This window comes from Vicugna pacos, chromosome 17 (assembly GCF_048564905.1).
Source record: "Vicugna pacos chromosome 17, VicPac4, whole genome shotgun sequence".
NCBI classification, from domain to species: Eukaryota; Metazoa; Chordata; class Mammalia; order Artiodactyla; family Camelidae; genus Vicugna; species Vicugna pacos.
Window position 1 is genome coordinate 4,949,170 of NC_133003.1, and position 14,821 is coordinate 4,963,990.

The 14,821-nt window shown below is 39.0% G+C and overlaps 1 protein-coding gene across 1 annotated transcript in view; it reads right to left on the bottom strand.

Moving 5' to 3' along the window:
• The window catches only part of LOC140686651 (serine/threonine-protein kinase Nek10-like), a 77,878-nt gene that overhangs the window by 46,128 nt on the left and 16,929 nt on the right, over positions 1-14,821 (bottom strand). Inside the window, 4 exon segments of the mRNA XM_072940854.1 lie at positions 2,156-2,210; positions 3,682-3,768; positions 3,861-4,044; positions 12,577-12,790. Of these exon segments, the coding sequence (XP_072796955.1) occupies positions 2,156-2,210; positions 3,682-3,768; positions 3,861-4,044; positions 12,577-12,790 (540 nt within the window).

A 14,821-nucleotide genomic window follows, 5' to 3' on the forward strand; every position in this document is an offset into this window, starting at 1 on the left:
TTCACACTCTGATACTTTTTCTGAATTTTGCTACTAGCAACACTGGAAAAGATTTAGGAAATAAAAAGGCTCCACCCTAACCCTTCCTGACTCTCACTTGGAAAAGATAAAGTTATCAGTGAGGTAGTATCTTTGACTCAACAGAATTGATTTGCCATGTGCCCCTTCCTTTGCCGCCTAACTGAAGGCCTCGGGACTTTACCAGGCAGGTTCTCCATTCTGAAATTCATTTCCACGATGCTCTTCCCAGCACCCTCAAACCCAGCAGTGATTGTGGACCCTTCTGGACTGCTCAGCATGCACACAGACCCTGAAGGGACCTGAAGGGACTCGGCCCTCCCCACAGCAGTGACAGGGCCTGATCCAAGCCAGGCTGACCTGACTCTCTTGCATTGGATCCTAAGAGAGGTGACAGAGAGATGGAACAAATGGGCTGGGAGCCCGTTCGGCCCAGCATCACAGCCTTCACAATTCTTCCAGGAGTGCCTCCTCCACAGACTTCCAGGGCCAAACTGGCTCCTGCCCCTTGGTAGGTTGATTCTGTGGGATCCTAATTCTGTAAGTCCCCCATGGCCTTCTAATGAAGCCTGTTACACAGGTCAGCCCGAGTCAGGGTCTCCTGCTGCACCCACAAAGCCCGACTGGTAAAGCAGATCCACAGCCTCAGCCTTTTGTCACCAGCCCTCAGCCACTGCCTCGGCCAGCATCACCCGCGGCTCCACGCCTGCGGGCTGTCACCACCACTGACAGGGACCTGGCCTGCACTGGCGCCGCAGACCCGGAGCTGCGGGCAGCCCTTCCACCTGTCCCTGCTCAGTCTCCTGCCACCTCGATACCGGCTCTTCCTAGTTGACCAAACTCCTGAGTCTAGATCATCCTCTCAGCAGCAGACCTGGAACTTCATGTAATAAATAGAAACCACCAAGCGTAATCGTCCTCTTCTTTGCCTCCTGAGCTGACTGTTATCTTTGCCTCCCTTTCTTCAGACACAGATGAAGGGTTGTCCCTCCTGCTTTCCCAGTCCTGCTCTCCGGCTCCAGCTGCTCAGTTCCCCTCCGTCTTCAGTCTCCCCTCAGGCCACTCACCCACAGTCATCCTGATTCTAGAAGGCCTTTCCCATCAAACATTCCCCACCAGGTCACGGTCCAGCTCACACCTCACCTTCTCTAACTTGCTCTTCACCCCTGCCTCTGCAATTCACAAAAACCACCAGTCAGGCTTCTGCTCCCACCAATCTCACCTAAGGCCACTGAATTGCTCTTGTGAAGGTCACCAGGGACATGACAAAGGCCAGATCAGAGAGTTTCATTTTAGTCCTTAGCCTAAGAGACAACTGTGGCAGAAAGTGCTTAGTTGCTGCAAAATAAAAATCTTTCAGAACCGAATGCCCCAACTGTCCTCATTCTCCCTTGCAGCTAAATGTGTTCACGTGACTAAGTCCTGGTCTGTGACCAGAAGGGAAGGGAAAGACATCTGGGTCACATCCCTAAAAGGAATGGCATTTCCTGACTTCCACATCCCACTGCCTGCCACCTGGGTTGTGGCTGTGACACGGTCCACCTCTGACACATCTGCCATGAGCATGAGACCTACACCCTGGGGATGCGGAAAAACAAGACATAAGGATCCAGGGCCCCAGTGATCTCAGGAAGCGCTACTGCCCTACCTCCCTGAGCTCAGCGAGACTGACTGAGGGGCTGAGGATCACAGGGCCAGATCAAACCCCAGGCCCCAGCTCAGTACCCCTCCCAGTACGCTCCCAGTACGCTCTGTGGTAGAGTCAGCTCTGGGAGGGTGGGCTCCAACAGCCTCCAGGATTGCATGCCCATTGTAGCCTCTGCTATCGGGTATCAGTCTAGCCACCAAAACCTCAGCTTGGCAGAGTCTAGAAGCAGAAACTGACAGGTATATGTAGAATAGATAAACAAGAGAAGATTATACTGTACAGCACAGGGAAATATATACAAGATCTTGGGGTAGCTCATGGTGAAAAAGTACGCGACAATGAATATATGTATGTTCATGTATAACTGAAAATTGTGCACTACACAGGAAATTGACACAATGTAGTAAACTGACTATAACTCAATAACATAAAATTTTAACAAAAATTAAAAAAAAAATATTTCCAGGAGCTCAGTGTGTACATACTTACCTTGTTTGGGATTGTCTTTCTCCTCCTGAAGCACTGAAACTTCTCTTTAAAATGCCTGAAACAAGAAAATAAAAATAACTTCACATTTTCCTGCTGCAAATGTTTTACTTATTTCCTCATTCATTTGTTTAAATAATCTCTAAGCAACTGTACCTACTGTGAAGACTGTCCTCCCTTAGGAAAGCATCAGCTGAAATATCATGTTGCAAATTACTATTTACTTGACAGGTTTTTTAAGGGTCTATCCCTAAAGAAAAGGTGCTAAACAAAGAAACTCCATTATTATCAGCTAACAAAGTACAATAAAGTACTTATGTCAGAATCATCCTAAATCCCTTGCCAAGCAGCGATAAGTAACCACATGCAAATTAAGGGTCCAGCTTTCCCTTCCTCACTTCCCCACCGACCCCTTGTCCTTGTTACTGGGGATGGACAACCCTGAGTTCATCTCAAAACAGTCAGTGATTAATTGCTTCCAGGTCTTGCTACATATGTTTAAATACATGAGTATTCTTATTGCAAAATATTTATGTATTCCCAGTTGGAAATCAAGATATTTTATTTAGCAGCCTGGAATTTATAGGGAAAACAGAACAGGGTGTTGGAAATCGTGACTGTCCCAGAAAAACCAGAACATCTATTCTCCATTTTGATGAAACAATTAATTTTGGAAAGGGATGAAGAATGAAACAAAATCCTTAGGCTTTTATTCTGATGCTCAGAGAGAACATCCTAAACCTTCTTTTACGAAATGTTCGCAGTATAGTCACTGATGAGATGGGATTATTTACACTTAATCAATTTCAGAGTATTTCTACTTATCCTCTTTAATATTCCATCAACTTACTCTTTAAAAGAATCATTCTTATCTCTCCATTAACTATTTTAGCTGGTCTTTTCTTTCAGTTTCAGATTTGTTGGGTGAGATTTGTTGAGTCAACTGAATCCTATCTTTCTATTAGGAACATTCTTTACATTTTATTTAAATGTATCTTGACTATTTTCTTTACTGTTTCGAATTAAGAGTAAAGGTTCATTTTTACTGAATTTACCTAGCATTTTCCTGTAATTCTACACAATTAAAACATTTATTTTACTTTAGAGTTTTAAGTATAATACATCCCTTTGCATTACTTTAAATAAAGTTGTATGAAACAGTCTACACCAAGACGAATTTCTTCTCCAGGTTTCTAACCTCCAATCAACAGACTCGTAAAAGGTCACCTCCATTATTCCTTGGGTTGTTAAGTCTGTTTCCAAATAAGTTATCTCCACTCCCCAGTTAGAACCTGCATTTGCTGCAAGAAATAATGAAACTATTCATTTGACAGGAGGCAGTGGAAGACCACAGTGCTGTTGGCCTCTGGGCTTTGTCGGAGTGACAGACACACATGTCCTAATTAATGTGTACTGCACCTAGGAAGCAAACCACTCACTTATATGTGTGGTGACAACTACCTGACTCCTGGGTACCAGTCCCAAACCACTAACTTCTGGAACCCTACAAACAGAAAAAGAAGCCTTACTGAATGTAGATTCCTTCAAAGGGCTTGAACTGGAGATGCTGGAGTTATCCAAAATGTCCAATTCATCATCGAGCTCTGAATATATATCTGCACAGTAATAAAAAATAAAAAGTAAATGAACCTTGAAATAGAAGGGAGTCAAGGGTGCATTCATGCTGTAACCCTTTCACTAGAAATACGTTTGTCAATATTTTACAGGTTGAAAGTATCATCTGACAAGATTCCGTCACAGGCCCTGACTTTGTCCTTCCCACAGGGCGCCTGGAACCCCTCAGTGGGCAGGTCTGAGCTTTCTGAAAGCTCACTTTTCAGGCTGCCTGCTCCACTGCTGCTGCTACTCAATCTTGCCTTCTCAAAGGTTTCCTGAAAGAGAAATTCAGTTTTTAATACCCACTTCTTTCTTTTTTCTGCGGGACCTAAACCTCATTAGAATATATCTTAAAAGGACTAAAGTATCATTACAAATATTGGTGCTGAAGTCACATCAGTGGGTCCACTGACACATATGCTATAAAGTTCATGGAGTCCATGATGACAAAAAAAGTGGGTCTGCAAGCTAACACTGGACAAAAAAGAATGGGTGTGGCAAAGTGTTTAGTAGCAAAGGTCTGTGCTGTCTGGTGAAAGAAAAGGTAGCACTAAGGAATAGACGTGCAGAACAATTCTAGAGGTAGGTGGCCAAGATGCAAGAGAAGAAAGGTGCTGAGCTCACCTCCTCCCTCAGGCATAGCACAATACCAAGCACTTACAGAGTGACTCGTGGTGGGAATGACTGGAATCCAGAAGAAAATATGTTCTACAACTAAAGGTATAAAGAAGGGGCGGTTGGATCAGGGCGACAGACTAGAAGGATGTGGAACTCATCTCCACCCACAAATACATCAAAAACACTTCTACTTGTGGAATACAGTGCTCACAGAATGCTTAACTCTGACAGAATATCTCATAAAATCAAAACTTCTCCTATGAGACACATCACCATGTAACTGGGTGGGACAAATAAAAAGAATTGGGATGGGACCTGTGCCCCTGGTAGGGAGCTATGGAAGAGGGAAGGTTCCCTCACCTTTGGAAGCCTATTCACCAGTCGGGAGACTAGCTGGGACAGAAGGGAACTTCAGAGGCTCGGAGGAGAGAGCAGTCCTCGATATGCAGCAGACAGAACAGGGGGCCCAGCACAGAGGATGTGTGCCATCTTGCTCATTCTCCAGCCTAAGACACATGTCCACTAGTGTGTGGTGGCTAGGTGCTGACCTGGGCTTCAGAGGAAGGAATCCAGGCAGAGAAGTGGGGTTGGCTGGGTGGAGACAGCCTGAAGGGGCTGGAGTGTGGTACAGGCCACAACTGAGAGAGTGTGAAAGGGAGCCTGCATCTGCCATAAAGAGCCCCACAGTTAACAAGCACACACAAAGGGAGGGGCAGGACACTGACTGCAGCAGAAAGAATGAAAAAAGATGAAGGCAATATAAGAGACCCATGGGAAAATGTAAAGCATGCCAATCTATGCATGATAGAGGCCCGAGAAGGAGAAGAGAAAAGGAGGTCAAAACATATTTGAAAGAATTATGACTGAAAGCTTTCTGACGCTGTAGAAGGAAACAGATATCCAGGTACAGGAAGTGGAGAAGGTCTCAAGCAAGATGAACCCAAAGAGAACTAAGGCATATTAAAATTTAAATGGCAAAAGTCAAAGCTAAAGAGAGGATTCAAAGGCAGCAAGAGGAAAACAAAGAGTTAGCTACAAGGGATCCCCTCCTATAAGGCTATCAGCTGATTTCTCTACAGAAATGTTGCAGGCCAGATGGGAGTGGCACGGTACATCCAAAGTCCTGGCAGAGAAAAACCTGCAACCTAGGATACCATGCCCAGAAAGGTGAATATTTAGAATAGGGGAGACAGATAATTTCTCAGACAACTAAAAATTAAAATAGAACAATACTAAACCTATCCTAAAATAAATATTGGAAGGTCTTCTCTGAGTAGAAAAGAAGCAAGAATCTATAGAAAAGAAAACTGTAACTAGAAAAGCAAATGATAACTACCATGAACAGCAAAAAGATAAACATGAAGATGTAAAAGAGAACATCAAATCACAAAATGTGGACGAGGTGAATAATAAAATGCAGATTTTTCTTTTTTTTTAATAACGTATTTGAGCTTACATGATGACCAGTCTAAACCAAGTATATATAGTAATGGGTTAACATATATGAAAAACATGGTAACCACAAACCAAAACCATATAATAGAGTCACAAAAACCCAAAAGAAGAAAACTCAAGTATAATATGAAAAACATCAAACCACAAAAGAAAAAGAAACAAAGAAGAAATATAAAACCAACAGGAAAACATGGTTTAAAATGGCAATAAATACGTATCTATCAATAACCACTTAAAATGTCAATGAACTAAATGTTCCAATCAAAAAGCAAAGGGTAGGAGATGGATAATAAAATAAGAGCCTACAATATGCTGCTCTTATATACTTCAATACAAAAAATATATAAAATATACTGCTTACAAGACACTCAGGGTGAAAGTCAACAGATTGAAAATGAGGGGATGGAAAAAGATATGTCATGTAAATGGAAATGAAAAGAAAGCAGGGGTAGCAATGCTTGTATCAGACAAAACAGACTTTAAAACAAATTGTATAAAGAAAGATAAGGATGGACACTAGCTAATGATAAAGGAACAACAAGATGAGGATATTACACTCATTAACATATATGCACCCAATATAGGAACAGCTAAATATATAAAGCAAATACTAACTGACATAAAGGGAGAAACTGAGGTGAATACAGTAATAGTAGGAGACTTTAGTACCCCACCAAAATCACTGGACAGATCTTCCAGACAGAAAACCAATAACACAATGGAATACTAAATGACACAACAGATCATTTAGACTAATTGAAATTTTCAGGATATTACATTTCAAAAAGAAAAAGCCAGAACACACATTCTTTTCAAGTGCACATGGAACATTCTTTAGACTAGAACAAACACTAGGTCACAAAACAAGCCTCAACAAATTTAAGAGGACAGAAATTACATCAAGTATCTTTTCTGATCACAACTACATGAGATTAGAAAACAACTAGAGTGAGAAAAAAAAACAGTTGCCTGGAGACTAAACAACATGCTACTAAAAAACAAATGGGTCAACAATAAAATCAAAGAGGAAGTTTAAAAATCCCTTAAAACAAATGACAATGAAAACACAACCACATAAGATCTATGAGATGCAGCAAAAGCAGTCCTAAGAGGGAAGTTAACAGTGATACAGGCCTTCCTTAAAAAACCATAAAAAAACTCAAATAACCAACCTAACCTACAACCAAAATCAATTACAAAAAGAACAAATAAAACCTAAAGCTAGTAAAAGGAAAGAAATAATAAAGATCAGAGAGGAAATAAATAAAATAGAAAATAAAAAAAAAAATCAAATCAAGAGCTGGTTTTTTTAAAGACTAAACAAAATAAAAAACCTCAGGCCATGTTCACCAAGAAGAAAAGAGAAAGAGAAATCAAAAAACAAATTAAGAAATGAAAGGGGAAAATCCTCAACAAAATATTAGCAAACAGAATCCAAAAACACATAAAAAAATTATACATCATTATCAAGTTGGGTTCATCTCAGGGACACAAGGATGGTTCAACATATGCAAATGAATCAATGTGATACACCACATCAACAAGAGAAAGGACAAAAATCACATGATCATCTCAATAGACGCAGAAAAAGCATTTGATAAAATTCAACACCTATTTATGATAAAAAGTCTTATCAAAGTGGGTATAGAGGGAACATATCTCAACATAATAAAACCTATTTATTAAAAACCTATAGCAAGCATAATACTCAAAGGTGAAAAGCTGAAAGACTTCCCACTAAAATCTGGAAAGGGACAAGGATGCCCATTCTCATCACTTCTATTAAATATAGTACTAGAAGTCCTAGCCATAGCAATTAGACAAGAAAAAGAAATAAAAGGGATCCAAATTAGAAGAGAAGAGGTAAAACTGTCATTACATGCAGATGACATGATACTATATATATAAAAAACCCTAAAGGCTCCACACAGAAACTACTAGAGCTGATAAAGGATTCAGCAAGGTAGAAGGATGCAACATCAACATACAGAAATCAGCTATATCTCTTTACACTTACAAATAGCAGGAACAGAAAGTAAAGAAACAATCCCTTTTAAAATTACATCCCCAAAAATAAATACTTAGGAATAAACCTGGCCAAGGAAGTGAAAGATTTATACGTGGAGAACTACAAAACACTGACTAAGAAAATTAAAGATGACTTAAAGAAATGGAAAGGTATCCCATGCTCTTGGATTGGAAGAATCAATATTGTTAAAATGGTCACACTGCCCAAGGCAATCTACAGATTTAATGCAATCCCTATCAAATTACCCAGGATATATTTCACAGAACTAGAAAAAATCATAATAAAATTTATATGGAACCATCAAAGACCTAGAATTGCCAAAGCATTACTGAAGATAAAGAAAGAGGCTGGAGGAATAACTCTCCCAGACTTCAGACAATACTACAGAGCTACAGTCATCAAGACAGCATGGTATTGGTACAAAAACAGACATATAGACCAATGGAACAGAATAGAGAGCCCAGAAATGAGCCCACAAACTTTTGGTCAACTAATCTTTGACAAAGGAGGCAAGAACATACAATGGAATAAAGACAGTCTCTTCAGCAAATGGTGTTGGGAAACCTGGACAGCTGCATGTAAATCAAGAAATTAGAATACTCCCTTACACCATACACAAAAATAAACTCGAAATGGCTTAAAGACCTAAATATAAGACAAGATACTATAAACCTCTTAGAAGAAAATACAGGCAAAACATTCTTGGACATAAATCTCAGCAATGTTCTCCTAGGGCCGTCTACTCAAGCAATAGAAATAAAGGCAAATATAAACAAATGGGATCTAATTAAATGTATCAGCTTTTGCACAGCGAAGGAAATCATAAGTGAAACAAAAAGACAACCTATGGAATGGGAGAAAATATTTGCAAAAGATGAGAATGACAAGGGCTTAATTTCCAGAATATATAAATAGCTCATGCATCTTAATAATAATAAAGTAAACAACACAATTCAAAAATGGGCAGAAAACCTAAAAAACAAGCAATTCTCCAATGAAGACATATAAGTGGCCAATAAGCACATGAAAAAATGCTCAACATCACTAATTATTAGAGAAATGCAAATCAAAACTACAATGAGGTAACACCTCACACCAGTCAGAATGCCCATCATTCGAAAGTCCACAAATGATAAATGCTGGAGAGGCTGTGGAGAAAGGGGAACCCTCCTAAACTGCTGGTGGGAATGCAGTTTACTGCAACCACTGTGGAAAGCAGTATGGAGATTCCTCAAAATACTAGGAATAGACTTACAATATGACCCAGGAATCCCACTCCTGGGCTTGTATCCAAAGAGAACCTTAATTCAAAAAGATTCATGGACTCCAATGTTCATAGAAGCACTATTTGCAGTAGTCAAGACATGGAAACAACCTAAATGTCCATTGACAGAGGACTGGATATAGAAGATGTGGTATATTTATACAATGGAATATTAATCGGCCATAAAAAATAATGAATGTGCTATTTGCAGCAACATGGATGTTCCTGAAGAATGTCATTCTAAGTGAAGTAAGCCAGAAAGAGAACAGAAAATATCATATGATATCACTTATATGTGGAATCTAAAAAAAAAAAAGACAAACAAACCTATTTATAAAACAGAAACAGACTCACTGACAGAAAATAAACATAGTTACCAGGGGATAAAGGGTGTAGAAAGGGGTAAATTGGGAGTTTGAGATTTGCAAATACTATCTAGTATTATACAAAATAGATAAACAACAAGTTTATACCATATAGCATAGGGAACTATATTCAATATCTTGTAGTAACTTAAGATTAAAAAGAATATGAAAAGGAATATATGTATGTTCCTGTATGACTGAAGGATTGTGTTGTACACCAGAAATTGACACAACATTGCAAACTGACTATACTTCAATAAACGTATATTAAAAACATATATTTATAATAAAAAAAACCTTCAGAAAGTGGGTATAAGGGGGAACATACTTCATCAAAATAAAGGCCATATATAATAAACCCACAGTTCACATCCTACTGAACAGTGAAAAGCTAAAAGCATCTCCTCTTGGATCAGGAACAAGAGAAGAATGCCCAGTCTTATCCTTTTTATCCAACATAATGTTGGAAGTCCTACCCACACTGATCACAAAAAGAAATATAAGAAATCCAAATTAGAAAGAAAGAAGTAAAACTCACATTTTGCAGATGATATTAAAAATAGAAAATCATAAAGATGCCACCAAAAGACTACTATAACTCATCAATGAATTCAATAAAGTTTCAGGATGCAAAATTAATATTCAAAAATCTGTTACATTTCTGTACATTAAGAACAAACTATCAGAAGGAGAAATTAAGAAATCAAATCCATTTATCATCCATCAAAAAGAATAGAATACCTAGGAATAAATCTAATTAAGATGGCAAAAAAACCTGTACTTGGAAAACTATAAGATACTGACGAAAAGAATTGAGAGAGAGGAGGGTGTAACTCAGTGGTAGAGTATATGCTTAGCATGTATGACGTCTTGGGTTCAGTTCTCAGCCCCTCTTATAAAAATAAATAAACCTAATTACCTCCTCTCTTCACTAAAATAAAATAACAAAATAATAAACAAAAATTGAAGAGGACACAAAACAATGGACAAATATACAGCATTCATGGATTGGAAGAATTAATATTGTGAAAATGACCATACCAACTCAAGGCAGTCTACACATGCAATGCAATCCCTATTAAAATACCAACGGCATTTGTCACAGAGGCAGAAGAGATAATTCTGAAGTTTGTATGGAAACACAAAAGACCTCAAATAGCTAACGCAACCTTGAGAAAGAAGGTCAGAGCACTCATGTTTCCTTCAGGCTATAATGAAAAACTACAGTCACCAAAATATTATGTTTTGCCACAAAAACAGACACATAAATTAATGGAACAGAATCGAGCAAGGAAATAAACCCATGCACTTATTGTCAATTACTCTACAACAAAGGGAAAAAGATACTGTCTTCAATAAGTGGTGCTGGAAATACAGGACAGCTCCATGTCAAAAAACAATGAGACTAGAACATTTTCCCACATCATATACAAAAATAAAATCAAAATGGATGAAAGATCTAAATCTAACCCTGGAATCCATAAAAGTCCTAGAGGATAACATAAGCAGAATTGTAAAGAAGAGGTGGTATATATACACAATGAAATACTACTCAGACATAAACAAAGAATGAAATCCTGCCATTTGCAACCACATGGATGGACCTGGGGGTATTATGCTTAGTGAAATGACCCAGACAGAGAAAGACAAGTATTGTATGTCACCACTTACATGTGGAATCTCAAAAAATTAAACAAACAAATGAATATAATAAATAGAAACAGACTCACAAATATAGAGAACAAACCAGTGGTTTCCAATGGGGAGACAGAAGGAGGAGGGGCAAGATAGGGTGGGGAATTAGAAGGCACAAACTACTAGGTATAATTTGAGTAAGACACAAGAATATAATGTACAGCACAGAGACTACAGCCAGGATTTTATAAGAACTTTAAATGGACCACAATTTATAAAAATACCAAATCACTAAGTTGTACACTTGAAACCAATATAATATTGTGAATCAACCATACCTCAATTATATAAAATCATGAAAAGTGAAAATGAAGGGCATGGCTGTACTAAGAAAAATTTAAAAATAAAATAAAATCCATAAAAAAGAAACCAACAATGGAAGTTTAACTTCTGGATACCAAGGTATGGAAAGAGAAACCCATCAAACAGCAGTGCTTTCCTTCTTGTGGGAAAAAAAAAAAAACAAAAGAGTTTGCTGGAAATGCTGTTATTTGAGAAACCAAAATTGTCTCTTCCTTGAGATGGATTTGCCACTTCATTTTCCCAGCTGAGGCACAGCAGGTCCTTTGGACTCTGGAAAGGAATTGGATGGCCAGGTATCCTGATCAAGGATGCCTTATGACCCTACTGCGCTGGGCCCACCTCCAGGAGGGTATTAAAGAACACTTACAGGTTGAAGGGTCCCTTACTAAACCCCTACTTTCGGGGACCCCAGAGCATGAGCGAAGGATGGATTACAGGTCATGACAGAACAAAGGCACAGAGGAAGGAAGATAAGGAACACCAACAAGGGGGTCACCGGCACCACCACTTGCCCTTCTGGGTATTTGTAGCTCTGGCATCCCTTTTCAAACAACAATCAGAAATAAACTTATGTATGTAAATAATTTAAAGGTTACTGGCAAGGCAAATAACAGCGCACATTCTGATTTATACCATGGCAAAATTATTACCATCACCAAGACTAATGAAAGCAATTACATAGACTAATAAAAAACATTTTAAGACAAATTCGATTTCCTTCTCTAAATCAACATACAGCATTTTCATCCATATTTCCAGATTGCTGAAGAAGTTAATTATAAGCAGTCTCTGCTATTTATACAAAGATTATAAATGAAGAATTTCTAAGAGATCTTTCTGATAACTCTGGTTTTATAATTTACAACAAATTATGCATTACACCTTTGGAACATCAATTATAGTGACTTATTTTAAGGTATCAAAATATATGCAAATATATAACTATATAATGGTGAAATATTATATGTAGCAATGAATATTTTTCTAACTTAAGACGAATCTTCCTTAGCACAAGCATGATAGGCCTCAAAGAGTGTAGCAGAAAGCATCCTGAAGAGAGTGAAAGGTTGTCACTTACGTGAGACAGCAGGGCAGGCTCACGCTGACAGGTGACGGCGTTCCGGTTGGCTTCCATAAAATACCGCTGTGTGCGCCTCCGTTCCCGTTCCAGCTTCTTCTCCATGGCCAGCTGGGATGTGGATAAACTGTCTAAATATTTCATCATGACATCGGCTATCATGCAGCTGACTTCTACAATATCTGGGCGGGCTTCTACATCCTGCGTGAGGCATCTAAGAATACATAAGCTAATCACAGTCAGGACCAGGCCGCGGGGTCTGGAGGGTCAAGGGTAAATGCTGCTGTGTGTCCACCACGGCGTCTGCACCCAAGAGAACCTGGGGTGAGACAGACCTCGAGCACAGCGTTCAGTCTGAGACTTCTCAGAAGACATCTGGAAAGTCTGGGAAGGAGAAGGGGACAGCACTGTTCTCCTTGCAGGGGGGCTGGTGGGCAAGGGTCAGAGGACACACAGGAAGCTGCTCCTCGGTCTCAGGAGGGGTGGGCGGGGTCTGCTTCTCCTGGGTAAGTGGCTCTTTTCCAAAACCACACAGCCTCGCTGGCCAGTGAAAGAAACAGGTGTCCCAATAACATCACACGTGATGCACCACAAGGAAGGAAGGATTCTGGTGGTGGGGTGGGGTGGGGCGTCACAGCTTAGTGACTTTCCCAGCTGTGTGGGGGTAATGTCAACACGTCTTGATGAGTGAGTCTTACAAAACACGACTTCATAAAAACAAAATTCAACCAAGTTACTTGGTGTTTTAAGGTGTGTGGAATGCTCTTTTTTAAAGCAGCTAATCTGACACACTGCATGCCGAAACTTTCTCAGATTTTGGAGGTAGGAAACACCAATCAGCCCACTAAAGTGAGGACTGCTCCCGTCACAGCCAACCCCCAGCAGAAGGCTACTCCAGATGCCCGGGGAGCCGGTTATCAAGATCACTGCTTAGCATAATTTAAATCCTTCTGGCACTCACTGTACTATTTAGTCTATTTTTTAAAAAATCAAAAGCTCTAATTTCACTGAATCATGTGTACTTCTCAATAAATTTTAACTTATTTGGACTTGGAGAAAAAGATCTAATTTTCACACCTTCTATTTGATTTAGCAACCCATAGTTAACACAACTTTCACCTATAATGATGTCTCCAGGCAATGCACAGGAATTACTACACAAAATTGCTATCAGTAACAGAAGTAAAAATAACACTCTAATTTATAATTTTCCTTATTATACTTTCTTGTATTTATTTATTTGAGGTTTTTTTTCTTTTCTTTTTTTATTTTAAATGATAGATGATTTACGATGTTAAAATAGCTTCAGGTATACAACATACTGATTTTTTTATAGATTATATTCCATGTAAAGTTATTACAAAGTATCAGCTATAGTCCACATGCTGTACAATACATTCTTGTATATTTGTATACACATATTTACAGTCCGTACCTCTTCACCCCTCTACCCACTGGTAACCACTAGTTTGTTCACTGTATCTGTGAGTCTGTCCTATTTTATTATATTCCTTCATTTTACTTTTTAAATTCTACCTATAAGTGATAACATACAGTATTTGTCTTTCTCTGACTTATTTCACTAAGCATTACAGGTCCAGGTCCATCCACGTGCGTGCTAATGGCAAAATTTCATTCTTTTCGATGGCTGGGATTATTCCTAGCTATTTGACTCTTTCTGATGCAATTGTAAAGAGCATCGTTTTCTTACATTCTCTTTCTGATAGTTCATTAGTATTTGCTGTGTATAGAAAAGCAACAGAGTCCTGTGTATTCATCTTTTTGGAGATTTCAGAGTATTTTAATGTTCATTTCTTCACTGGATGCACTTTGAAATAATTCGGGTTAACAATTTAAAGAGGGAAGAGCAAAGGAAAGATGGAGAATGCAAACAGTTGGTTCTCGCTGATTTAATTTCAAATTCTAGGCGTGGCGTGTTTTTCTGAAACAACCACCACAAAGTGCTTACTTCAGAAATCCAGAAATGCAAACCAGACGGATCTCTGGAGCTACACATCACTACAGCCCACGTAACGAGAAGCGCGCGGTCCTCTTGCTCTGCAAATCAGGTGCGAATGTGCACGTGTCTCCATGGTAACAGAGCCGTGGGCAGGCGCTGCATAATCTATGTGGCTCCATTATGGTTTCCTAACAGATGCTCTGCATTTGTTCTCATTGGATACAATTATGTGTGCTTGTTTATATAAAGTTATGTATATATGTACATGTAATTTGATCTGACCTG